This window comes from Somniosus microcephalus, unplaced genomic scaffold (genome assembly GCF_052327205.1).
Source record: "Somniosus microcephalus isolate GS21.2 unplaced genomic scaffold, FLI_Smic_1.0 unresolved_chr2, whole genome shotgun sequence".
NCBI lineage: Eukaryota > Metazoa > Chordata > Chondrichthyes > Squaliformes > Somniosidae > Somniosus > Somniosus microcephalus.
The window spans coordinates 20,681,150-20,705,996 of record NW_028225180.1 but is presented as its reverse complement, the minus strand read 5'-3'; the positions used below and the strand labels follow the sequence as shown (position 1 = coordinate 20,705,996).

Sequence of the window (24,847 nt, the reverse complement as noted above, 5' to 3'; positions counted from 1 at the left end):
GTCCGTAGGACTGCAATAGTTTTCTCCGTGGTGGTGGAGGACATTTTGATGACCTCTGGCCATTTCGAATGTGCATCCACGGCGATTAAAAACATTGAGTCCATAAATGGACCAGCAAAATCAATGTGTACCCGTTGCCATGGAGATGAGGGCCACTCCCATGGGTGTAGAAGGGCCTGTGGTGGAGCGTTTTGGTCTTTCTGGCATCCTGTGCATCTCTTGGTCATTTCCTCGATTTCTTTATCGATTCCCGGCCACCACACAAACGCCCTGGCTAGGCTCTTCATTTTTACCCCTCCCAGATGACCCTCATGAAGCTCATTGAGCACTCTATCTCTCAACTTGGGTGGAATTACCACTCGGGATCCACGCATCAAGGTCCCCCGGCACACTGACAGCTGTTCTCTCCTTGGCGAGAATGCTGGCAACAGTGAGTCGCCATGTGCTGGCCATCCCTTCACCGTCAAATCATAGACCCGAGAGAGTGTCGGGTCATTTCGGGTTTCCTTCTCTATACTTGAGTTTGTAACAGGTTGACATTCGACTATGGTCACATGGAATATCTCAACAGGGTCCACTGCAGGTGCTTCCTCCACCGTAGGCAACGGCAGGCGCAACAGCCCATCAGCGTTTCCATGCTGTTTCGTACCCTTGTACTCTATGTCGTCTTGATGTGCCCCTAGAAAAAGTGACCATCTTTGCAGCCGTTGCGCTGTCATCACCGGAACGCCCTTCTTTGGGTTAAAAATGGAGACAAGAGGCTGGTGATCAGTCAGTAGGGTGAATTTCTGCCCATGCAGATAGTGATTGAACTTCTTCACCCCCCACACCAGGCTGAGGGCCTCCCCGTCAATCTGGGCGTAGTTACGCTCGGCTGAGGTTAACGAGCGCGACGCAAAGGCTATTGGCCTCTCTGAACCGTCAAGGAATTTGTGTGACAGCACCGCTCCAATGCCGTAGGGAGACGCATCACATGCCAACCGAATCGGTAGTGTTGGATTGTAGTGGGCCAATACTTCTTTTGAAGTGATTAGGCATTTACATTTTTGAAAGGCACGCTTCCACTCATCACTCCATTTCCATGCTACTCCAGTTTGCAGCAGGGCGTTCAGTGGGTGCAGAATTGTAGATAAATTTGGCAAGAACTTATGGTAGTAGTTCACCAACCCGAGGAACGACCTCAGTTGTGACACATTTTCCGGTGCTGGAGCCTTGACTATGGCCTCAATCTTGTCTGGGGACTTATGTAACCCCTCTTCATCAATCACGTGGCCACAATACGAGATGTGTTTCCTGAAAAACTCGCATTTGGGGCGGCTGGCTCGTAGCCCATATTCTTGTAATCTAGTGAGCACCTGCTCCAGGTTGGCAAGGTGTTCATTGTCATTTTCGCCCGTAACCAGGATGTCGTCCAAATAACACTGGGTCCCCGGGATCCCTTGCAGGACTTGTTCCATCGCCCTCTGCCAAATAGCCGGAGCTGATGCTACCCCGAATACCAGTCGGTTGTACTAGTAAAGACCTTTGTGAGTGTTTATCGTGAGGTATTTTCTAGATGCATCTTCTACCTCCATTTGTAGATATGCTTGGGCCAGATCAATCTTCGTAAAGCATTTCCCTCCAGATAGTGAGGCGAAAATATCTTCTATCCGAGGAAATGGATAAGTGGATATTGTACTGTGTGCAGGACTGGGTTCACAGTTACCTTAAAGTCCCCACAGATGCGAACCTTCTTCGGCTCCCCAGGCATGCTGCTCAATGATTTCTTCATTACAGGAACGATGGATGTGGCCCACTCGCTCCAGTCCACCTTTGACAGCACACCTGAACGCTCCAGACTCTCCAGCTCTGCTTCGACGGCTGGGCAGATCGCATACGGTACCGGTCTGGCCGTAAAAAATTTTGGGTTTGCATTATCTTCAACTTTTATCGTTGCCGTTACGCCTTTTAGAGACCTAAATCCTTGCTGGAACACCTCTTTCGCGTCAGTTAGAATTTTTGACAGTCGTCCAGGTGTGACGTCGTCATCCTTTTTGTCAGCCACAGTTAGCGCCTGAATGGAATGCCAATCCAATTGTATTTTTCGGATCCATTCCCGTCCCAATAATGGTGGTCCTCCATCTTGTAGTATATATAGATACAGTTTCTGTGTTTCCTTGCCGTTGTATTTAACGGGCACCCTTATTTTTCCTCTGGGGTAGACTTTTTGCCCCGTATATGTCTTCAATACAATGGACGTGTTCTTCAAGGGTATGTGTGAGAATAGCCGCTCGTAGTCTCGTCGATTCATGACTGTTAGGGCTGATCCTGTGTCCAATTCCATCTTTACTTGGGACCCTGCTATCATGAGGCTGACCCAAATGGTTCGGTGGTCCTCCTTTGCGATCACGTTGTGTAACTTTAGACAACTTAGTCTCCTGCTCCCGGAGTCATTATCACTCTCCTGATCTTCTGAACTACTGTCTGTCATTTTTTTTACTTTCTTGTACTTTTCCTTAGTAGTTCTTTTAGTGTTGGTTTTCTTTCCCGACCTGCAGACTCGTGCTATGTGTCCCACTTTTCCACATTGCCTGCATACTTTGCCCTTAAACCAGCAATCCTTCTGGTCATGGGTTGTTCTGCCGCAGCGATAGCACTTTTCTGCTCCATATGCCATTTAGTTGGTGCTATATTCTTGCGGTTTCTGTTGTATTTCCGCAGCTCCCTGTGCTGCTGCTTCGTAGGATACTGCCACGCTGAAAGCCTTTTCTAACGTAAGGTCCTTTTCTGAAAGTAGTCGTTTCTGGGTTCCTTCACTCTGGAGCCCACAGACAAACTTATCCCGTAAGGTATCTGCCAGTCCTGCTCCGAACTGGCAGTGCTTTGATAACTTGCGTAGTTCCGTAAGATAGTCAGCATTACTCTCATCTTTGTGCTGGTTTCTTTTATGGAACTTGAATCTTTCTGCTATCAGCAGCGGTGTAGGGTTTAGATGTTCCTGTAAGATATTGACAATCTCTTCAAAGCTTTTCTCCATTGGTTTAGCTGGGGTAATTAAATTCCGCAATAGGCCGTACGTTCTCGCGCCCATCAAATTTAATAATACCGACGCCTTCTTTTCATCGGCCACCTCATTTGCCTTGCAGTACACTTCAATTCTTTCCACATACGTGGTCCAGTCTTCTATTTCGTTGTCGAAAGCAGTGATACTGCCACTCTTCGGCATCTTGGGTGGTTTAAAATGGCGCCTCCCGCGCTTTTCCTTCTTCCCCAATGGATTAAAATGGCGCCTCCCGCGCTTTTCCTTCTTCCCCCTTGCTGCCAATGCTGCTCCTAGCGTTCTAGATAATAATGGCGGCGCCCCACGGCTTCAGCGCGTCTCTCTTTTGTTAATTAATTTTCTTAGTTTTATTCTTCTTCGACGCTGTCCACTGCGCGTCTCTTTTCCTTCCCCTCGTTTCATTTTCTCTAACGCTGCCCGGCTCTTGAGCACCGACCACGCCCTGTGCGCTCCACCCTCTCTCTTTTCCTTCCCGACGACGCTGCACGGCCCCCTTGCAGAGCCGCTCGATCGAGCTCAAGCCCGCCGCAGTCCGGAAGGGTCAACGCACTACCTGCTACCAGCACGATTTGCTGGAACACCTTGACTGGGGAGCCAAGCCCAGCTCTCCACAGCTTCCCCTGCGATTCACTGAACTCCGATGGATCACTGGGCGGTTGCCCACGGTCGACGCCCGTTGCTCTGGCTTCAACCTCCAAGAAGCTTCTTTTCAGGGATGGATCCCCGCGAGGTGATGCAGTACTGCAGGTGAGTTCGAACCTGCTCGTCGCCAGTGTAGTGTCTGCGTATCAATAACACACGGACTGCAGGAGAACGGTAATAACAGGTGTTTACTGAACAGAGGGTATGCTGGAAACTGAAAGTACAGAAGCCTGCTACGGCTTTATATACAGGTGTGGTCACTGCCGGTACTACAGTATAAAAGCAGTTCTCTCTTAAAGGTACATACACAACACCTCCCTCTTTGAACATGCTTTTGGTCATCTGCCCTAATATCTCCTTATGCAACTCGGTGTCAAATTATGTCTGATTTACGCTCCTGTGAAGTGCCTTGGGATGTTTTACTATGTTAAAAGTGCTATATAAATACAAATTGTTGTTGTGTGTGGGGCTCAGTAATGCACCGGGTGTGAGATCAGCACAGGCCGAGAATGGAGCCTGGGCCTTTCCTGCTCTGTGTGTGTGTGTGTGGGGCTCCAGGCCGGGGATGGAGCCTGGGCCTTTCCTGCTCTGTGTGTGGGGCACAGGCCGGGGACAGAGCCTGGGCCTTTCCTGCTCTGTGTGTGTGTGTGTGGGGCTCTAGGCCGGGGATGGAGCCTGGGCCTTTCCTGCTCTGTGTGTGTGGGGGGGGCTCTAGGCCGGGGATGCAGCCTGGGCCTTTCCTGCTCTGTGTGTGGGGCTCTAGGCCGGGGATGGAGCCTGGGCCTTTCCTGCTCTGTGTGTGTGGGGGGGGCTCTAGGCCGGGGATGGAGCCTGGGCCTTTCCTGCTCTGTGTGTGTGTGTGTGTGTGTGTGTGTGTGGGGCACAGTGTGATGAAATATATTCCATTCATCACTGCCTGTTTTCTGTGTCTTGTAACTGCCTGCTTTCTGTGTCTTTTCCCTTCCCCCAGTCCTCATGTATTATGTATTGGAATGTGCTGGAACTGGTTGTGTGCAGGGCTCCGCCCTTACCTGGCTCCTTTGTAATCTAACTTCAGTCGGGCATCAGCCTCCTGAAGGTAGACATCTCTCTATTTTACGTGTTATGTTCTGAGTTAATAAAAACCTTACTTTTGTTCTGCTAACTTCGAGTCTCGGAATAATTGAGGCACATCAATTTTATTAACTCAATTTTCAACACTATGGATCAACTCCTGAAACCCGAACGTTTGGATTTGGATCAACATGCTCCGGACGCATCAGCACGCTTCGGACACTGGTTTGACTGTATGGAATTCTTCCTGGACAATTCCGCAGCCGTCAAAGACGCTACGGACACGACGCTACGGACACTGCGAAGATGAGACTCGGAATGCTACGGAATTGGGTAAGCCACCGGGTTTACCCCCTCATCCAAGACGCCGATACGTACCTGGCCGCCTGCAACACCTTAAAGGCGCATTACCAGCAGCCTACGAATGAGGTGTATGCTAGGCATCTACTCTCTACTCGCGCACAGCGACCTGGGGAATCGGTGGAGGAGTTCCTAAGCATCCTGAAAAAGCTTGGCAAGGACTGTAAGTGCCGAGATGTAAAAGCCGCAGTGTACACCGACGAGCTTGTTCGCGATGCCTTTATCACAGGCCTCAGCTCCACTCACATCCGGCAAAGACTGCTGGAAAAAACGGAGTTGGACCTGAAACAAGCTGCGGACACCGCGCGGTCCCTGGAGATGGCCCAGAGAAACTCGGACGCCTACTCTTCAGCCCGCGCCGCCCACGCCGCCACGTGTGCGCCGAGGGCACCGCCATCTTGGAAGGCATCTTCCCCGCCCGGCAGCCCGACACCGGCGGGGCCCAGCTCTCCCCCCAGAAGCCCTACGACAGCCGCGACGCGTCAAGGACCCAACTGCTACTTCTGCGGGCAGCCAAAGCACACCAGAAACCTGTGCCCGGCGAAAGGCACCACCTGCTTTAAGTGCGGTAAGAAGGGGCACTTCGGGAAGGTGTGCAGAGGGAACCCCGCCGGAAAACCAACCGCCGGAAAACCTGCCACCGCCGCGTGTGCGCCGTGGGAGCGGCCATCTTGGACGCCATCTTGCCCGACCTCGTGGGGTCCGCCATCTTATGAGCAGACAGCGTGGACGCCATCTTGTCTCGATCAGGGCCCTACAGTGGCATCGGTCACAGTGGACCAGACCACGCCGCACCCGCTATCCAAATCAATGGTGGACATCGAGGTAAATGGGTGCCGGGTTAAATGCTTAATTGACAGTGGAAGCACGGAGAGCTTTATCCACCCAGAACTGGCACAACAACTCTCCCTAAAGGTGGTCCCTGCTCAGGGTACCATCTCTATGGCTGACAAAACTCAGACATCGACCATTCTGGGTTACTGCACGGTACAATTGTGCGTTAACGGAACTGTGTATGATAATTTTAAAGTATTAATCATGAAGAATCTATGTGCGAGCGTGATCTTGGGTTTGGATTTCCAGTGCAACCACCAAAGCATCACGCTCAAGTACGGTGGGTCCCAGCCGCCCCTCACAGTGTGCGGTCTGGCTACCCTGAAGGTAAAGCCGCCTTCGCTATTCGCGAACCTTACCCCTAACTGCCAGCCAATAGCGACCAAAAGCAGGAGGTACAGCTGGGAGGACAAGCGGTTTATCGCGACCGAGGTAGACAGGCTCCTGAAAGAGCGCATTATTGAACGCAGCAACAGCCCGTGGCGCGCCCAAGTGGTAGTGGTAAGGGGTAGCGAGAAGAAACGGATGGTGATCGACTATAGTCAAACGATCAACAGGTACACCCTACTAGACGCCTACCCGCTACCCCGCATATCAGAAATGGTGAACCAAATCGCCCAATACCGGGTGTTCTCCACCATCGACCTCAAGTCAGCGTACCACCAGCTCCCTATCAGACCAGAGGACCGCCCGTACACCGCCTTCGAGGCGAACGGACGCCTCTACCAATTCCTCAGAGTCCCCTTTGGGGTGACGAACGGGGTCTCGGTCTTTCAGAGGGAGATGGATCGCATGGTCGATGACCACCACTTGCAGGCAACCTTCCCCTACCTCGACAACGTCACCATCTGCGGTCACAACCAGCAGGATCACGACTCGAACCTCGAGAGGTTCCTGAAAACCGCACAAAAACTCAACCTCACCTATAACGAGGACAAGTGCGTTTTCAACACCACGCGCCTCTGCATACTGGGCAGCGTGGTGGAGAATGGGGAAATCGGACCAGACCCCGACCGATTGCGCCCCCTACGGGAGCTGCCCCTGCCCAACACTCCCAAAGCCCTGAAAAGGTGCCTGGGGTTATTTTCTTACTATTCCCAATGGGTCCCCAACTACTCCGACAAAGCCCGCCCCCTCTTGAAAGCATCCTCTTTTCCGCTCTCTGCTGAGGCCCACGCCGCCTTCAAAAGCATTAAGCAGGATATTGAGCGGGCCACGCTACAGGCAGTGGACGAGAACACTCCATTTCAAGTGGAAAGTGATGCGTCCGACTTCGCCTTGGCGGCCACCCTCAACCAGGCGGGGCGGCCCGTAGCTTTCTTCTCGAGGACCCTCCAAGGCCCCGAGATCAGACACTCCTCCGTGGAAAAGGAGGCCCAAGCCATCGTGGAGGCAGTGCGCCACTGGCGCCACTACCTAGCCGGCAAACGCTTCACCCTACTTACCGACCAGCGATCGGTAGCGTTTATGTTCAACAATAAACAGAGGGGGAAGATTAAAAATGATAAGATTCTTAGGTGGCGGATCGAGCTCTCCACCTTCGAGTACGACATCATTTACCGGCCAGGGGCCCTTAACGAATCCCCTGACGCCCTCTCACGAGGGATGTGTGCCAGCGCCACCGAGGATCGGCTACAGACCCTCCACAACGACCTCTGCCACCCAGGGGTCACGCGGCTGTTCCACTTCATAAAGTCCCGCAACTTACCCTACTCGATTGAGGAAGTTCGGTCTCTGACCAGGAACTGCCGCACTTGCGCTGAGTGCAAGCCTCGGTTCTACCGCCCAGATAGAGCCCACTTAATCAAAGCTACACGGCCCTTCGAGCGGCTCAGCTTAGATTTCAAGGGCCCCCTCCCGTCCGTCGACCGCAATGTTTACTTCCTGAACATTGTGGACGAATACTCCCGTTTCCCATTCGCCTTCCCCTGCCCAGACATGACCAGCGCCACGGTCATTAAATGCCTCAACAGCCTGTTCTGCCTGTTCGGTATGCCGAGCTATATCCACACGGATAGGGGGGCGTCCTTCATGAGTGAAGAGCTACGCCAGTACATGCTGTCCAAGGGGATCGCCACGAGCCGTACCACCAGCTACAACCCCCGGGGTAACGGCCAGGTGGAGCGAGAGAACGGGACAGTGTGGAAAGCAGTCACTCTAGCTCTAAGGACCAAGGGCCTCCCTATCTCCCGCTGGCAGGAAGTCCTCTCGGATGTGCTCCATTCGATACGGTCGCTATTGTGTACGGCCACTAATGCCACGCCTCATGAACGAATGTTTGTCTTTCCTCGGAAATCCACCTCAGGCGTATCCATGCCGTCATGGCTCTCCACCCCAGGTCCGGTACTCGTGCGAAGGCATGTGAGGGGCCACAAGACGGACCCTCTCGTGGAGCCAGTACACCTACTCCACGCCAACCCCCAATACGCATATGTCCGGCACGCCGACGGAAGGGAGGACACCGTGTCCATAAAAGACGTCGCCCCAGTCGGCATCGACAACAACCACGGCAATAGCAGCGACGACGATCACAGCAACCCTTACCCACCCACTATTCTTTCATCACCCCCGGAAGAACATCGACCAACGGCACCCCCACCAACTACCCCTTCAACAACCCCGGCGGCACCCCCGGCAGAGACCCAGGAGGCTACCGGGGACACCCAGCCGACACCCGCGGCACCACAACAGCCACGTCGGTCGCAGAGGACTATCAAACCCCCGAACAGACTAAATCTATAGAAGGGGTGAATGTGATGAAATATATTCCATTCATCACTGCCTGTTTTCTGTGTCTTGTAACTGCCTGCTTTCTGTGTCTTTTCCCTTCCCCCAGTCCTCATGTATTATGTATTGGAATGTGCTGGAACTGGTTGTGTGCAGGGCTCCGCCCATACCTGGCTCCTTTGTAATCTAACTTCAGTCGGGCATCAGCCTCCTGAAGGTAGACATCTCTCTATTTTACGTGTTATGTTCTGAGTTAATAAAAGCCTTACTTTTGTTCTGCTAACTTCGAGTCTCGGAATAATTGAGGCACATCACACAGGCCGGGGACGGAGCCTGGGTCTTTCCTGCTCTGTGTGTGTGTGTGTGTGTGTGTGTGTGTGTGTGTGTGTGTGTGTGTGTGTTTGTGTGTGTGTGTGTGGGGGGCTCTAGGCCGGGGATGGAGCCTGGGCCTTTCCTGCTCTGTGTGTGGGAGCACAGGCCGGGGACGGAGCCTGGGCCTTTCCTGCTCGGTGTGTGTGTGGGGGGCTCTAGGCCGGGGATGGAGCCTGGGCTTTTCCTGCTCTGTGTGTGTGTGTGGGGCTCGAGGCCGGGGATGGAGCCTGGGCCTTTCCTGCTCTGTGTGTGGGGCACAGGCCGGGGATGGAGCCTGGGTCTTTCCTGCTCTGTGTGTGTGTGTGGGGGGCTCTAGGCCGGGGATGGAGCCTGGGCCTTTCCTGCTCTGTGTGTGGGGCACAGGCCGGGGATGGAGCCTGGGTCTTTCCTGCTCTGGATCTGGGGCTCAGTCCGGCAGCAGGTGAGAGCAGCTAACAGCATTTCCCTCCCTGTTTTGACAGATTGATGACTTCATGGGCCCGAACCAGGAATATAACGAGGAGGAGGAGGAGAGAAAGTACTTCCGGCGCAAGCGAATGGCGGTGGTGAAGAACGTTGTGTGCGCCAGTGTCGGCAGCATGCTGACCTATGGCGTCTACTTGGGTGGGTCACCGAGACCCCCCTAACCGGGGGTGGAGCCGATTCGACAGTCACGGAGGTGGGGGAGGGGGTAGTTGAACAATCGCGTGGGCCTGATCAGTCAGTTGTGTCGGGGGTGCTTTGTGGGGTGGAAGGGGGAGAAAGGCCCAAGGAGGCAGAGGGTGAAGGTCGAAGGTTGTTTTTGTGACTGGAAGCCTGTGTCCAGTGGGGTACCGCAGGGATCGGTGCTGGGTCCCTTGCTGTTTGTGGTCTACATTAATGATTTAGATATGAATATAGGAGGTATGATCAGTAAGTTTGCAGATGACACGACAATTGGTGGAGTGGTAAATAGCGAGGAGGGAAGCCTCAGGCTACAGGACGATATAGACGGGTTGGTTAGATGGGCAGAACAGTGGCAAATGGAATTTAACCCTGAAAAGTGTGAGGTGATGCATTTTGGGAGGACTAACAAGGCAAGGGAATACACAATGAATTGTAGGACCCTAGGAAGGACAGAGGATCAGAGGGACCTTGGTGTGCATGTACATAGATCCCTGAAGGCAGCAGAACAGGTAGATAAGGTGGTTAAAAAGGCATATGGGATACTTGCCTTCATTAGCCGAGGCATAGAATATAAGAGCAGTGATATTATGATGCAGCTGTACAAAACGCTAGTTAGGCCACAGCTGGAGTACTGTGTGCAGTTCTGGTCGCCACACTATAGGAAGGATGTGATTGCATTGCAGAGGGTGCAGAGAAGATTCACCAGGATGTTATCTGGGCTGGAGCGCTTCAGCTATGAAGAGAGACTGGACAGGCTGGGGTTGTTTTCCTTGGAGCAGAGAAGGCTGAGGGGGGACCTGATTGAGGTGTACAAAATTATGAGGGGCATAGATAGGGTAGATAGAAAGGAACTTTTCCCCTTAGTAGAGGGGTCAATAACCAGGGGGCATAGATTCAAGGTAAGGGGCAGGATGTTTAGAGGGGATTTGAGGAAAACCTTTTTCACCCAGAGGGTGGTTGGAATCTGGAACTCACTGCCTGAAAGGGTGGTAGAGGCAGGAACCCTCACAACATTCAAGAAGCATTTAGATGAGCACTTGAAATGTCATAGCATACAAGGCTACGGACCAAGTGCTGGAAAATGGGATTAGAATAGACAGGGCTTGATGGCCGGCGCGGACACGATGGGCCGAAGGGCCTCTTTCTGTGCTGTATAATTCTATGACTCTAAGTGTCAATCTCACTCGGAGGTCACAGCATGTCACATGTATGAACACAGGAACAGGCCATTCAGCGAATCGGATTTATGCCGATGTTTATGCTCCACACGAGCCTCCTCCCACCCCTCTTCATCTCACCCCATCAACATAACCTTCTCTTGCTCTATGATTCCTTTCTCCCTCATGTGTTTATCCAGCTTCCCCTTAAATGGATCTCCGCTATTCGCCTGAACCACTCCCTGTGGGAGCGAGTTCCACATTCTCACCACTCTCTGGGTAAAGAGGTTTCTCCTGAATTCCCGATTGGATTTATTACTGACTATTGTATTTAGGGGAGTTGTCCCCGGTGTCCTGGCCAATATTTATCCCTCAACCAGCATAACAAAAACAGATTGGTCATTATCACATTGCTGTGCGCAAATTGGCTGCTGTGTTTCCCACATTACAACAGTGACCACACTTCAAAAAGTACTTCATTGACTGTAAAGCACTTTGAGACGTCCGGTGGTCGTGAAAGGCGCTTTATAAATGCAGGCCCTTTTTTATAACCCTTAGTTCTAGTCTCCCCCACAAGTGGAAACATCTTCTCTGCGTCTACCCTATCAAATCCCTTCATAATCTAAAAGACCTCTATGTGGTCATCCCTCAGCCTCCTCTCTTCTAGTGAAAAGAGCCCCAGCCTGTTCAGTCTTTCTTGTTGGGTATAACCTCTCAGTTCTGGTATCATTCTAGTAATTCTTTTTTGCACCTTCTCCAATGCCTCTATATACCTTTTTATAATATGGAGACCAGAACTGTGCACAGTGCTCCAAGTGTGGTCTAACCGAGGTATATGGAGACCAGAACGGTTCACAGTGCTCCAAGTGTGGTCTAACCCAGGGTATAGAGACCAGAACTGTGCACAGTGCTCCAAGTGTGGTCTAACCAAGGTATATGGAGACCAGAACTGTGCACAGTGCTCCAAGTGTGGTCTAACCGAGGTATATAGAGACCAGAACTGTGCACAGTGCTCCAAGTGTGGTCTAACCGAGGTATATAGAGACCAGAACTGTGCACAGTGCTCCAAGTGTGGTCTAACCGAGGTATATGGAGACCAGAACGGTTCACAGTGCTCCAAGTGTGGTCTAACCCAGGGTATAGAGACCAGAACTGTGCACAGTGCTCCAAGTGTGGTCTAACCAAGGTATATGGAGACCAGAACTGTGCACAGTGCTCCAAGTGTGGTCTAACCAAGGTATATGGAGACCAGAACTGTGCACAGTGCTCCAAGTGTGGTCTAACCGAGGTATATGGAGACCAGAACTGTGCACAGTGCTCCAAGTGTGGTCTAACCAAGGTATATGGAGACCAGAACTGTGCACAGTGCTCCAAGTGTGGTCTAACCGAGGTATATGGAGACCAGAACTGTGCACAGTGCTCCAAGTGTGGTCTAACCAAGGTATATGGAGACCAGGACTGTTCACAGTGCTCCAAGTGTGGTCTAACCAAGGTATATGGAGACCAGAACGGTTCACAGTGCTCCAAGTGTGGTCTAACCAAGGTATATGGAGACCAGAACTGTGCACAGTGCTCCAAGTGCGGTCTAACCAAGGTATATGGAGACCAGAACTGTGCACAGTGCTCCAAGTGTGGTCTAACCAAGGTATATGGAGACCAGGACTGTTCACAGTGCTCCGTGTGGTCTAACCAAGGTATATGGAGACCAGGACTGTGCACAGTGCTCCAAGTGTGGTCTAACCAAGGTATATGGAGACCAGAACGGTGCACAGTGCTCCAAGTGTGGTCTAACCAAGGTATATGGAGACCAGAACTGTGCACAGTGCTCCAAGTGTGGTCTAACCAAGGTATATGGAGACCAGAACGGTTCACAGTGCTCCAAGTGTGGTCTAACCAAGGTATATGGAGACCAGAACGGTTCACAGTGCTCCAAGAGTGGTCTAACCAAGGTATATGGAGACCAGGACTGTTCACAGTGCTCCAAGTGTGGTCTAACCAAGGTATATGGAGACCAGAACGGTTCACAGTGCTCCAAGTGTGGTCTAACCAAGGTATATGGAGACCAGAACTGTGCACAGTGCTCCAAGTGTGGTCTAACCAAGGTATATGGAGACCAGAACTGTGCACAGTGCTCCAAGTGTGGTCTAACCAAGGTATATGGAGACCAGAACTGTGCACAGTGCTCCAAGTGTGGTCTAACCAAGGTATATGGAGACCAGAACTGTGCACAGTGCTCCAAGTGTGGTCTAACCAAGGTATATGGTGACCAGAACTGTGCACAGTGCTCCAAGTGTGGTCTAACCAAAGTATATGGAGACCAGAACGGTTCACAGTGCTCCAAGTGTGGTCTAACCAAGGTATATGGAGACCAGAACGGTTCACAGTGCTCCAAGTGTGGTCTAACCAAGGTATATGGAGACTAGAACTGTGCACAGTGCTCCAAGTGTGGTCTAACCAAGGTATATGGAGACCAGAACGGTTCACAGTGCTCCAAGTGTGGTCTAACCAAGGTATATGGAGACCAGAACTGTGCACAGTGCTCCAAGTGTGGTCTAACCAAGGTATATGGAGACCAGAACGGTTCACAGTGCTCCAAGTGTGGTCTAACCAAGGTATATGGAGACCAGAACGCTTCACAGTGCTCCAAGTGTGGTCTAACCAAGGTATATGGAGACCAGAACGGTTCACAGTGCTCCAAGTGTGGTCTAACCAAGGTATATGGAGACCAGAACGGTTCACAGTGCTCCAAGTGTGGTCTAACCCAGGGTCTATACAAGTTTAACATAACATCTCTGCTTTTCAATTCTGTGCCTCTAGAAATGAACCCCATTGCTTTGTTTGCCTTTTTTTAATGGCCTTATTAACCTTTTTTTTAAATTCGTTTATGGGATGTGGGCGTCGCTGGCCAGGCCAGTATTTATTGCCCATCCCTAGTTGCCCTTGAGAAGGTGGTGGTGAGCCGACACCTTGAACCGCTGCAGTCCGTGTGGTGAAGGTGCTCCCACAGTGATGTTAGGGAGGGAGTTCCAGGATTTTGACCAAGCGACGATGAAGGAATGGTGATATACTACTAAGTCAGGATGGTGTGTGACTTGGAGGAGAACTTGGAGGTGGTGGTGTTCCCATGCGCCTGCTGCCCTTGTCCTTCTAGGTGGAAGAGGTGGCGGGTTTGGGAGGTGCTGCCGAAGAAGCCTTGGCGAGTTGCTACAGTGCATCTTGTAGATGGTCCACACTGCAGCCACAGTGCGCCGGTGGTGGAGGGAGTGAATGTTTTAGGTGGTGGATGGGGTGTCGATCAAGCGGGCTGCTTTGTCCTGGATGGTGTCGAGCTTCTTGAGTGTTGTTGGAGCTGCACTCATCCAGGCAAGTGGAGAGTGTTCCATCACACTCCTGTGTCACTACTTTTTGTGATCTGTGTGTCTGTACCCCCAGATCCCTCTGTTCCTCTCCAATTCAGACTCTTATTTTCACAGCAGTTTGTGGCCTCCTTATTCTTCCTACAAAAATACACCCTCATACTTCTCGATATTGAAGTTCATTTATCAATTAAACGCCCATTCTGCAAGTTTATTAATGTCTTCCTAATATCCGGGCTGTGGGTGTGTTTGACACCAGCCGCGGGCTGTGGGTGTGTTGGCCGCGGGCGTGTTTAACACCAGCCGTGGGCTGTGGGTGAGTTTGACACCGGCCACGGGCTGTGGGTGAGTTTGACACCGGCCGCGGGCTGTGGGCGTGTTGGCTGTGGGCGTGTTGGCCGTGGGCTGTGGGCGTGTTGGCCGCGGGCTGTGGGCGTGTTGGCCGCGGGCTGTGGGCGTGTTGGCCGCGAGCTTTGGGCGTGTTGACCGCGGGCTGTGGGCGTGTTGGCCACGGGCTGTGGGCGTGTTGGCCGCGGGCTGTGGGCGTGTTGGCCGCGGGCTGTGGGCGTGTTGGCCGCGGGCTGTGGGTGTGTTGGCCGCGGGCTGTGGGCGTGTTTGACGCTGGATCCCTCCTCTCCTCTCCCCTCCCCAGGCCTGCTCCAGATGCAGCTCATCCTGCATTATGACGAGACTTATCGCGAAGTGAAATACGGCAACATGGGACTAGAGGACATCGACAAGAAGATGCTGATGGGGATTAACGTGACGCCAATTGTGGCCCTTCTCTACACACCCGTTCTCACCAGGTGAGACCGGGACCTGTTGGCCAGTGCCGGGACCCGGGATCTTCCTGCTCTGTATGTGGACTATCTCGGGCTGGGGGGCCTGCGGGCGAGATTCCCGGGGTGCCAGGTTGCAGGGGGGTTAGTGTCCCCAGGTTGGGGGGTGGTGGGGTGGGGGGGGGAGTTTGTTCAGGGGCACGGGACTCCTGGGGAGTGGTGGGGGGGGAGAGGACGTGCTGTGTGTGTGGTCCCAAGGGGGAGGGTACTGGGGCAGGGTATTCCGGGGTGGGGGTGTCCAGGGCAGTGGGGGGCTTCCCTGGAGTGCGTGGGCAGGGTTCACACATTGTGGGCGGGGGGTGGGGTTGGTGGGTGTCTCGGGGATCTGTCTCATCATTCTGTCTGTTTTTGCTTCGGATACGATCCAGGTTCCTCGGGACTAAGTGGATGATGTTCTTGGCCATCGGGATTTACGCCCTGTTCGTATCGACCAATTACTGGGAACGTTACTACACACTGGTCCCATCGGCCGTCGCCATTGGTGCAGCCATCGTCCCACTCTGGGCTGCCGTGGGGAACTACATCACCAGGTCTGTCCGACCCTCTCAAGGGAGCTCAGTGCTGTGTCTGGAGCAGATGGGAGTGCAGAGAGAGCTCGGTATCTGTAACAGGAGGGGTTGTAGAAGGAGCTCGGAACTGTACCTAACCCCGTGCTGTACCTGCCCTGGGAGTGTTTGATGCGACAGTGTAGATGGAGCTTTACTCTGTATCTAACCCGTGCTGTACCTGCCCTGGGAGTGTTTGATGGGACAGTGTAGAGGGAGCTTTACTCTGTATCTAACCCGTGCTGTACCTGCCCTGGGAGTGTTTGATGGGACAGTGTAGAGGGAGCGTTACTCTATATCTAACCCCGTGCTGTACCTGCCCTGGGAGAGTTTGATGGGACAGTGTAGAGGGAGCTTTACTCTGTATCTAACCCGTGCTGTACCTGCCCTGGGAGTGTTTGATGGGACAGTGTAGAGGGAGCTTTACTCTGTATCTAACCTGTGCTGTCCCTGCCCTGGGAGTGTTTGATGGGACAGTGTAGAGGGAGCTTTACTCTATATCTAACCCCGTGCTGTACCTGCCCTGGGAGTGTTTGATGGGACAGTGTAGAGGGAGCGTTACTCTATATCTAACCCGTGCTGTAACTGCCCTGGGATCGTTCGATGCCAACACTAGGTATAATGTGGAGATTCAGGGTCAGGATAATGTAGTGGGGAATTTTACCAGTTAGTTTTTGTGATTTATACATTGTTTTTCCTCACAGAATGGCACAGAAGTATTATGAATATGTCAATTATAAAGAGGAACATGTTCAGGAACAGAAGAGGCCACCTAAAGGGGCCTCTCACAGATATATCATCATCTTCCAGTCAATCTTCTATTTCTTTTTCAACGTAAGTTCCTGCTCCTGATCACTGTCCAGTGACCCCTGGGTTAGAGAGAGAGGAAATCAGCCAGGGTTCACAATATATATTAATGATCCAGATGAGGGAACTAGATGTAATATCTCCAAGTTTGCAGACGACACAAAGCTGGGTGGGCGTGTGTGCTGTGTGGAGGATGCAGAGAAACTTCAATATGATTTGGACAGGTTGGGTGACTGGGCAGATGCAGTACAATGTGGATAAATGCGAGGTTATCCACTTCGGTGGCAAAAACAGGAAGACAGATTATTATCTGAACGGCAATAGATTAGGAAAAGGGGAAGTGCAACGAGACCTGGGTGTCCTTGTGCACCAGTCGCTGAAGGTAAGCATGCAGGTGCAGCAGGCGGTTAAGAAGGCAAATGGTATGTTGGCCTTCGTAGCGAGAGGGTTCGAGTACAGGAACAAGGATGTCTTGCTGCAGTTGTACAGGGCCTTGGTGAGACCACATCTTGAGTATTGTGTGCAGTTTTGGTCACCTTACCTGAGGAAGGATGTTCTTGCCATGGAGGGAGTTCAGCGAAGATTCACCAGGCTGATACCTGGGATGGCAGGAATGACGCATGAAGAGAGATTGGGTCGATTAGGCTTATACTCACTGCAGTTTAGAAGAATGAGAGGGGATCTCATTGAAGCTTATAAAATTCTAACAGGACTAGACAGACTAGATGCAGGAAGGATGTTCCCGATGGTTGGGGAGTGCAGAACCAGGGGTCACAGTCTAAGGATAAGGGGGAAGCCATTTAGGACTGAGATGAGGAATTTCTTAACCCAGAGAGTGGTGAACCTGTGGAATTCTCTACCACAGAAGGCAGTTGAGGCCAACTTATTAAATATATTCAAGGAGTTGGATATATTTCTTAAGGCTAAAGGGATCAAGGGATATGGGGAGAAGGCAGGGACAGGGTACTGAATTTGGATGATCAGCCATGATCTCGTTGAATGGTGGAGCAGGCTCGAGGGGCCGAATAGCCAACTCCTGCTCCTATCTTCTATGTTTCTATGTTTCCTACTCCTGATCACTGTCCAGTGACCCCTGGGTTAGAGAGAGGGGAAATCAGCCAGGGTTCCTGCTCCTGATCACTGTCCAGTGACCCCTGGGATAGAGAGAGAGGGAAATCAGCCAGGGTTCCTGCTCCTGATCACTGTCCAGTGACCCCTGGGATAGAGAGAGAGGGAAATCAGCCAGGGTTCCTGCTCCTGATCACTGTCCAGTGACCCCTGGGTTAGAGAGAGAGGAAATCAGCCAGGGTTCCTGCTCCTGATCACTGCCCAGTGACCCCTGGGATAGAGAGAGGGGAAATCAGCCAGGGTTCCTGCTCCTGATCACTCTCCAGTGACCCCTGGGATAGAGAGAGGGGAAATCAGCCAGGGTTCCTGCTCCTGATCACTGCCCAGTGACCCCTGGGTTAGAGAGAGGGGAAATCAGCCAGGGTTCCTGCTCCTGATCAATGCCCAGTGACCCCTGGGATAGAGAGAGGGGAAATCAGCCAGGGTTCCTGCTCCTGATCACTGTCCAGTGACCCCTGGGATAGAGAGAGGGGAAATCATTGAATCGTAGAATAGCTCAACACAGAAGAAGGCCACTCGGTCCATCTCCATTCCTGCACCCCCCAGTCGCTCTCTGTCTCTCCCCCCCCATTGCTCTGTCGCCCCCGCCCCCCCCCCCCCCCCACCGGCCACTTTCCAGCCTCCCTCGGTTGTTCCGCTCTCTGATCTCACCGTCTCTCTACTTCTGTTCCAGCTCAGCTTCGTCTGTGCCGAGATGCCGATGGCTTTCTTCCTGGATGGTTACTTGTACAAGTCCAATCACACGCTGTTCAACGTGAAGCATTGTGGTGAGCGACCCCAACTGTGCCTTGTGTTGTCACAAACTCTCTCAGCACCAGCACGCGCCCCACGCCAGCACGTGTCCACGCCAGCCCATGCCAGCCCACACCACCCCGTGCCCACGCCAGTCCACACCCCGCGCCAGCCCATGCCCACACACGCGCCCATGCCAGTCCACACACCCCGCGCCCACGCCAGTTGACACCCCCACGCCACCTCACGCCAGCACGTGTCCACGCCAGCACGTGTCCCACGCCAGCCCATGCCCACACGCGCCCACGCCAGCCCATGCCCCACACGCGCCCATGCCAGTCCGCACCCCGCGCCCACACGCCAGTCCACATCCCACGCCACCCCCACGCCAGCACGTGCCCATGCCCACACGCGCCCATGCCAGTCCCAGTCCACATCCCACGCCACCCCACGCCAGCACGTGCCCATGCCCACATGCGCCCACGCCAGCCCACATCCCACGCCACCCCACGCCAGCACGTGCCCATGCCCACACGCGCCCACGCCAGTCCACATCCCGTTCCCACGCCAGCGCGCCCACGCCAGCACACGCCCGCCCACGCCCGCACGAGCCCAGGCAGAGAGGCACTCGAGCACGCTTAGATACACATAACTCTCGGTGCACATGTACCCTCTTGCAATAATTCTGTTTTATTTGAATTGACAGGAACCAATGCGAAGGGAATGATTGAGGGTTTGAACAGGACGGTGCTGATGAAACTGCCTCAGAGCATCAACCTGATCGTGGTGGAGAGTGTGCTGATGGGCGTGGCCTTCATCGCTATGTTACTGGTAGGTGTCTTCACCCCCCGCACACTCGCAGAGAGAGACACAGGAACAGGAGGAGGCCATTCAGTCCCTCGAGCCTGTAACACAGGAATAGGAGGAGGCCATTCAGCCCCTCGAGCCTGTAACACAGGAACAGGAGGAGGCCATTCAGCCCCTCGAGCCTGTAACACAGGAATAGGAGGAGGCCATTCAGCCCCTCGAGCCTGTAACACAGGAACAGGAGGAGGCCCATTCAGCCCCTCGAGCCTGTAACACAGGAACAGGAGGAGGCCTTTCAGCCCCTCGAGCCTGTAACACAGGAACAGGAGGAGGCCTTTCAGCCCCTCGAGCCTGTTACACAGGAACAGGAGGAGGCCTTTCAGCCCCTCGAGCCTGTTACACAGGAACAGGAGGAGACCATTCAGCCCCTCAAGCCTGTTACACAGGAACAGGAGGAGGCCATTCAGCTCCTCGAGCCTGTTACACAGGAACAGGAGGAGGCCATTCAGCCCCTCGAGCCTGTTACACAGGAACAGGAGGAGGCCATTCAGCCCCTCGAGCCTGTTACACAGGAACAGGAGGAGGCCTTTCAGCCCCTCGAGCCTGTAACACAGGAACAGGAGGAGGCCTTTCAGCCCCTCGAGCCTGTGCCTCCATTCATTTAGATCATGGCTGATCTGTATCTTAACCCCATTTACCCGCCTTAGTTCTGTATCCCTTAATACCCGTACCCAACAAAAATCTATCAATCACAGTTTTGAAATTTCCAAATGACCCCCGGCCTCAACAGCTTTTTGGGTGGGACAGTTCCCGATTTCCACCACCCTTTGTGTGAAGAAGTGCTTCCTGACATCAAGCACTCCCTGAACGGCCTGGCTCTAATTTTAAGGTTCTGCCCCTTGTGCTGGACTCCCCCCACCACAGGAAATAGTTTCTCTCTCTCTACACTGTCAACTCCTTTAAACATCTTAAACACCTCGATTAGATCACCCCTTAATCTCGGACCTCACTACCGGGTCTGGACCTCCACCAGACTCCAGTCCCTCACTGCTGGGTCTGGGCCTACACCTGACTCCAGTCCCTCACTACCGGGTCTGGACCTCCACCAGACTCCAGTCCCTCACTACCGGGTCTGGGCCTACACCTGACTCCAGTCCCTCACTACCGGGTCTGGGCCTACACCAGACTCCAGTCCCTCACTACCGGGTCTGGGCCTACACCTGACTCCAGTCCCTCACTACCGGGTCTGGACCTACACCTGACTCCAGTCCCTCACTACCGGGTCTGGGCCTCCACCTGACTCCAGTCCCTCACTACCGGGTCTGGGCCTACACCTGACTCCAGTCCCTCACTACCGGGTCTGGGCCTACAGCAGACTCCAGTCCCTCACTACCGGGTCTGGGCCTACACCTGACTCCAGTCCCTCACTACCGGGTCTGGGCCTACACCAGACTCCAGTCCCTCACTACCGGGTCTGGGCCTACACCTGACTCCAGTCCCTCACTACCGGGTCTGGACCTACACCTGACTCCAGTCCCTCACTACCGGGTCTGGGCCTCCACCTGACTCCAGTCCCTCACTACCGGGTCTGGGCCTACGCCAGACTCCAGTCCCTCACTACCGGGTCTGGGCCTACACCAGACTCCAGTCCCTCACTACCGGGTCTGGGCCTCCACCTGACTCCAGTCCCTCACTACCGGGTCTGGGCCTACACCTGACTCCAGTCCCTCACTACCGGGTCTGGGCCTACACCAGACTCCAGTCCCTCACTACCGGGTCTGGGCCTACACCTGACTCCAGTCCCTCACTACTGGGTCTGGGCCTACACCTGACTCCAGTCCCTCACTACCGGGTCTGGGCCTACACCAGACTCCAGTCCCTCACTACCGGGTCTGGGCCTACACCTGACTCCAGTCCCTCACTACTGGGTCTGGGCCTACAGCAGACTCCAGTCCCTCACTACCGGGTCTGGGCCTACACCAGACTCCAGTCCCTCACTACCGGGTCTGGGCCTCCACCAGACTCCAGTCCCTCACTACCGGGTCTGGGCCTACACCTGACCCCAGTCCCTCACTACCGGGTCTGGGCCTCCACCTGACTCCAGTCCCTCACTACCGGGTCTGGGCCTACACCAGACTCCAGGCCCTCACTACCGGGTCTGGGCCTACACCTGACCCCAGTCCCTCACTACTGGGTCTGGGCCTACACCTGACCCCAGTCCCTCACTACTGGGTCTGGGCCCACACCTGACTCCAGTCCCTCACTACCCGGCCTGGGCCTACAACTGACCCCAGGCTTCAACCCCCAGTCTGGGCCCACACCTGACTCCAGTCCCTCACTACCCGGCCTGGGCCTACAACTGACCCCAGGCCTCAACCCCCAGTCTGGGCCCACACCTGACTCCAGTCCCTCACTACCGGGTCTGGGCCTACACCTGACTCCAGTCCCTCACTACCGGGTCTGGGCCTCCACCAGACTCCAGGCCCCCTCTACCCAGTCTGGGCCTACACCAGACCCCAGTCCCTCACTACCCAGTCTGGGCCCACACCTGACTCCAGTCCCTCACTACCGGGTCTGGGCCTACACCAGACCCCAGTCCCTCACTACCCAGTCTGGGCCTCCACCAGACTCCAGGCCCTCACTACCCAGTCTAGGCCCACACCTGACTCCAGTCCCTCACTACCGGGTCTGGGCCTCCACCAGACTCCAGTCCCTCACTACCAGGTCTGGACCTCCACCAGACTCCAGTCCCTCACTACCCAGTCTAGGCCCACACCAGACTCCAGTCCCTCACTACCCAGTCTGGGCCTACACCAGACTCCAGGCCCTCACTACCCAGTCTGGGCCTACACCAGACCCCAGTCCCTCACTACCCAGCCTTGGCCCACACCAGACTCCAGTCCCTCACTACCCAGTCTGGGCCTACACCAGACTCCAGGCCCTCACTACCGGGTCTGGGCCTACACCAGACTCCAGGCCCTCACTACCCAGTCTGGGCCTACACCAGACCCCAGTCCCCTCACTACCCAGCCTTGGCCCACACCAGACTCCAGTCCCTCACTACCCAGTCTGGGCCTACACCAGACTCCAGGCCCTCACTACCGGGTCTGGGCCTACACCAGACTCCAGGCCCTCTCTACCCAGTCTGGGCCCACACCAGACTCCAGGCCCTCTCTACCCAGTCTGGGCCTACACCAGACCCCAGTCCCTCACTACCCAGTCTGGGCCCACACCTGACCCCAGTCCCTCACTACCCAGCCTTGGCCCACACCAGACTCCAGGCCCTCACTACCCGGTCTGGGCCTACAACTGACCCCAGACTCTCGCTAAATAGGCTGAATGAGCTACTCGGCTGTGAGTGGAATCACTACAGAAGATGCTGCCTTTCCTTGCAGATCCTGATCCTGTGTGGTCCCGCGTATCGACCGACCGAGGAGATTGACCTGCGCAGTATCGGCTGGGGGAACATCTTCCAGCTGCCCTTCAAGCACATGCGGGATTACCGGCTGCGACACCTTTTCCCGTTCTTCATTTACAGCGGCTTCGAGGTGCTATTCGCCTGCACTGGCTTCGCACTGGTGAGTCAGTGGCTGAATGCGCCACTCGAAGTCTTTTATCCTGATTGGTTCAGTGAATTGTGAATGTGCTTTAGTGGCGAGGGTGCGGGGAGGAGCGGTGGGGGCAGAGGAGGGACGCTGCGGGTGAGAGGAGGGATCGGGTGATCTCCTGCAACCTTCCCGGTCCGTGCGTCTCCAGAGAAGATACAGCACAGAAGGAGGCCATTCGAGAGAGGAGGAGGTAAGCGAGGGATGGGGAGAGAAAGGGAGAGGAAGAAGGAGGGAGTGGAAGAGAGGGAGGCAGATGGAGGGGAGGAGGAGGGGAGGGAGAGAGAGATGGAGGGAGGAGGAGAGGGAGACACGGGGAGGGAGAGATGGAGGGAGGGGGAGAGGGAGACATGGGGAGGGAGAGATGGAGGGAGGGGGAGAGGGAGACACGGGGAGGGAGAGATGGAGGGAGAGGGAGACACGGGGAGGGAGAGATGGAGGGAGAGGGAGACGCGGGGAGGGACAGATGGAGGGAGGGGAAGAAGGAGACGCGGGGAGGGAGAGATGGAGGGAGGGGGAGAAGGAGATGCGGGGAGGGAGAGATGGAGGGAGGGGGAGAGGGAGACGCGGGGAGGGAGAGATGGAGGGGAGGGGGAGAGGGAGACGCGGGGAGGGAGAGATGGAGGGGAGGGGGAGAGGGGAGACGCGGGGAGGGAGAGATGGAGGGAGGGGGAGAGGGAGACGCGGGGAGGGAGAGATGGAGGGAGGGGAGAGGGAGACGCGGGGAGGGAGAGATGGAGGGAGGGGAGAGGGAGACGTGGGGAGGGAGAGATGGAGGGAGAGGAGACGCGGGGAGGGAGAGATGGAGGGAGGGGGAGAGGGAGACGCGGGGAGGGAGAGATGGAGGGAGGGGGAGAGGGAGACGCGGGGAGGGAGAGATGGAGGGAGAGGGAAAGGGAGACGCGGGGAGGGAGAGATGGAGGGAGAGGGAGACGCGGGGAGGGAGAGATGGAGGGAGAGATGGAGGGAGGGGGGGAGGGAGAGATGGAGGGAGGGGAGAGGGAGAGGCGGGGAGGAAGAGATGGAGGGAGGGGATGAGGGAGACGCGGGGAGGGAGGGGGAGAGGGAGACGCGGGGAGCGGGAGATGGAGGGAGGGGGATGGAGGGAGGGAGGGAGGGAGAGATGGAGGGAGGGGGGGAGGGAGAGATGGATGGAGGGAGAGATGGAGGGGGGAGGGAGAGATGGGGGGGAGGGAGAGGGAGAGATGGAGGGAGGGGGGAGAGATGGAGGGAGGGGGAGGGAGACCCGGGGAGGGAGAGATGGAGGGAGGGGGGAGAGATGGAGGGGGGGAGGGAGAGATGGAGGGGGGGAGGGAGAGATGGAGGGGGGCAGGGAGAGATGGGGGGGAGGGAGAGATGGGGGGAGGGAGAGATGGAGGGAGGGGGAGGGAGAGATGGAGGGAGGGGGAGGGAGAGATGGAGGGAGGGGGAGGGAGAGATGGAGGGAGGGGGAGGGAGAGATGGAGGGAGGGGGGAGGGAGACGCGGGGAGGGAGTGAGGAGGAGTTGGAAGGGAGGGGGAGACTGGGAGGAGGGGAGGGAGAGGGAGACTGAGAGGAGGGGAGGGGGAGAGGGAGGGAGGGAGAGATGGAGGGAGACGCAGGGAGGGAGAGGTGGAGGGAGGGGGAGAGGGAGACGCGGGGAGGGAGTGAGGAGGAGATGGAAGGGAGGGGGAGACTGGGGTAGACTGGGGGAGAGGGAGACTGGGAGGAGGGGAGGCAGAGATGGAGGGGGAGACTGGGAGGAGGGGAGGAGAGATGGAGAGGGAGACTGGGGGAGAGGGGAGGGAGAGATGGAGAGGGAGACTGGGGGAGAGGGGAGGGAGAGATGGAGAGGGAGACTGGGGGAGAGGGGAGGGAGGGGGAGAGGGAGAGGGGGAGGGAGAGATGGAGGGGGAGACTGGGAGGAGGGGAGGGAGAGATGGAGGGGGAGACTGGGGGAGAGGGGAGGGAGAGATGGAGAGGGAGACTGGGGGAGAGGGGAGGGAGAGATGGAGAGGGAGACTGGGGAGAGGGGAGGGAGAGATGGTGAGGGAGACTGGGGGAGAGGGGAGGGAGAGATGGAGGGGGAGACTGGGGAGAGGGGAGGGAGAGATGGAGAGGGAGACTGGGGGAGAGGGGAGGGAGAGATGGTGAGGGAGACTGGATGAGGGAGAGATGGAGAGGGAGACTGGGGAAGAGGGGAGGGAGGGGGAGAGGG

General features: G+C 55.3%; 1 protein-coding gene across 1 annotated transcript in view; it reads left to right on the top strand.

Annotated features, from left to right (window-relative positions):
* unc93b1 (unc-93 homolog B1, TLR signaling regulator) overlaps positions 1-24,847 on the top strand; it is a 45,787-nt gene that overhangs the window by 19,259 nt on the left and 1,681 nt on the right. The window contains 7 exon segments of the mRNA XM_085975582.1: positions 9,490-9,631; positions 14,839-14,992; positions 15,394-15,555; positions 16,275-16,404; positions 18,179-18,272; positions 18,944-19,068; positions 22,440-22,626. Of these exon segments, the coding sequence (XP_085831708.1) occupies positions 9,490-9,631; positions 14,839-14,992; positions 15,394-15,555; positions 16,275-16,404; positions 18,179-18,272; positions 18,944-19,068; positions 22,440-22,626 (994 nt within the window).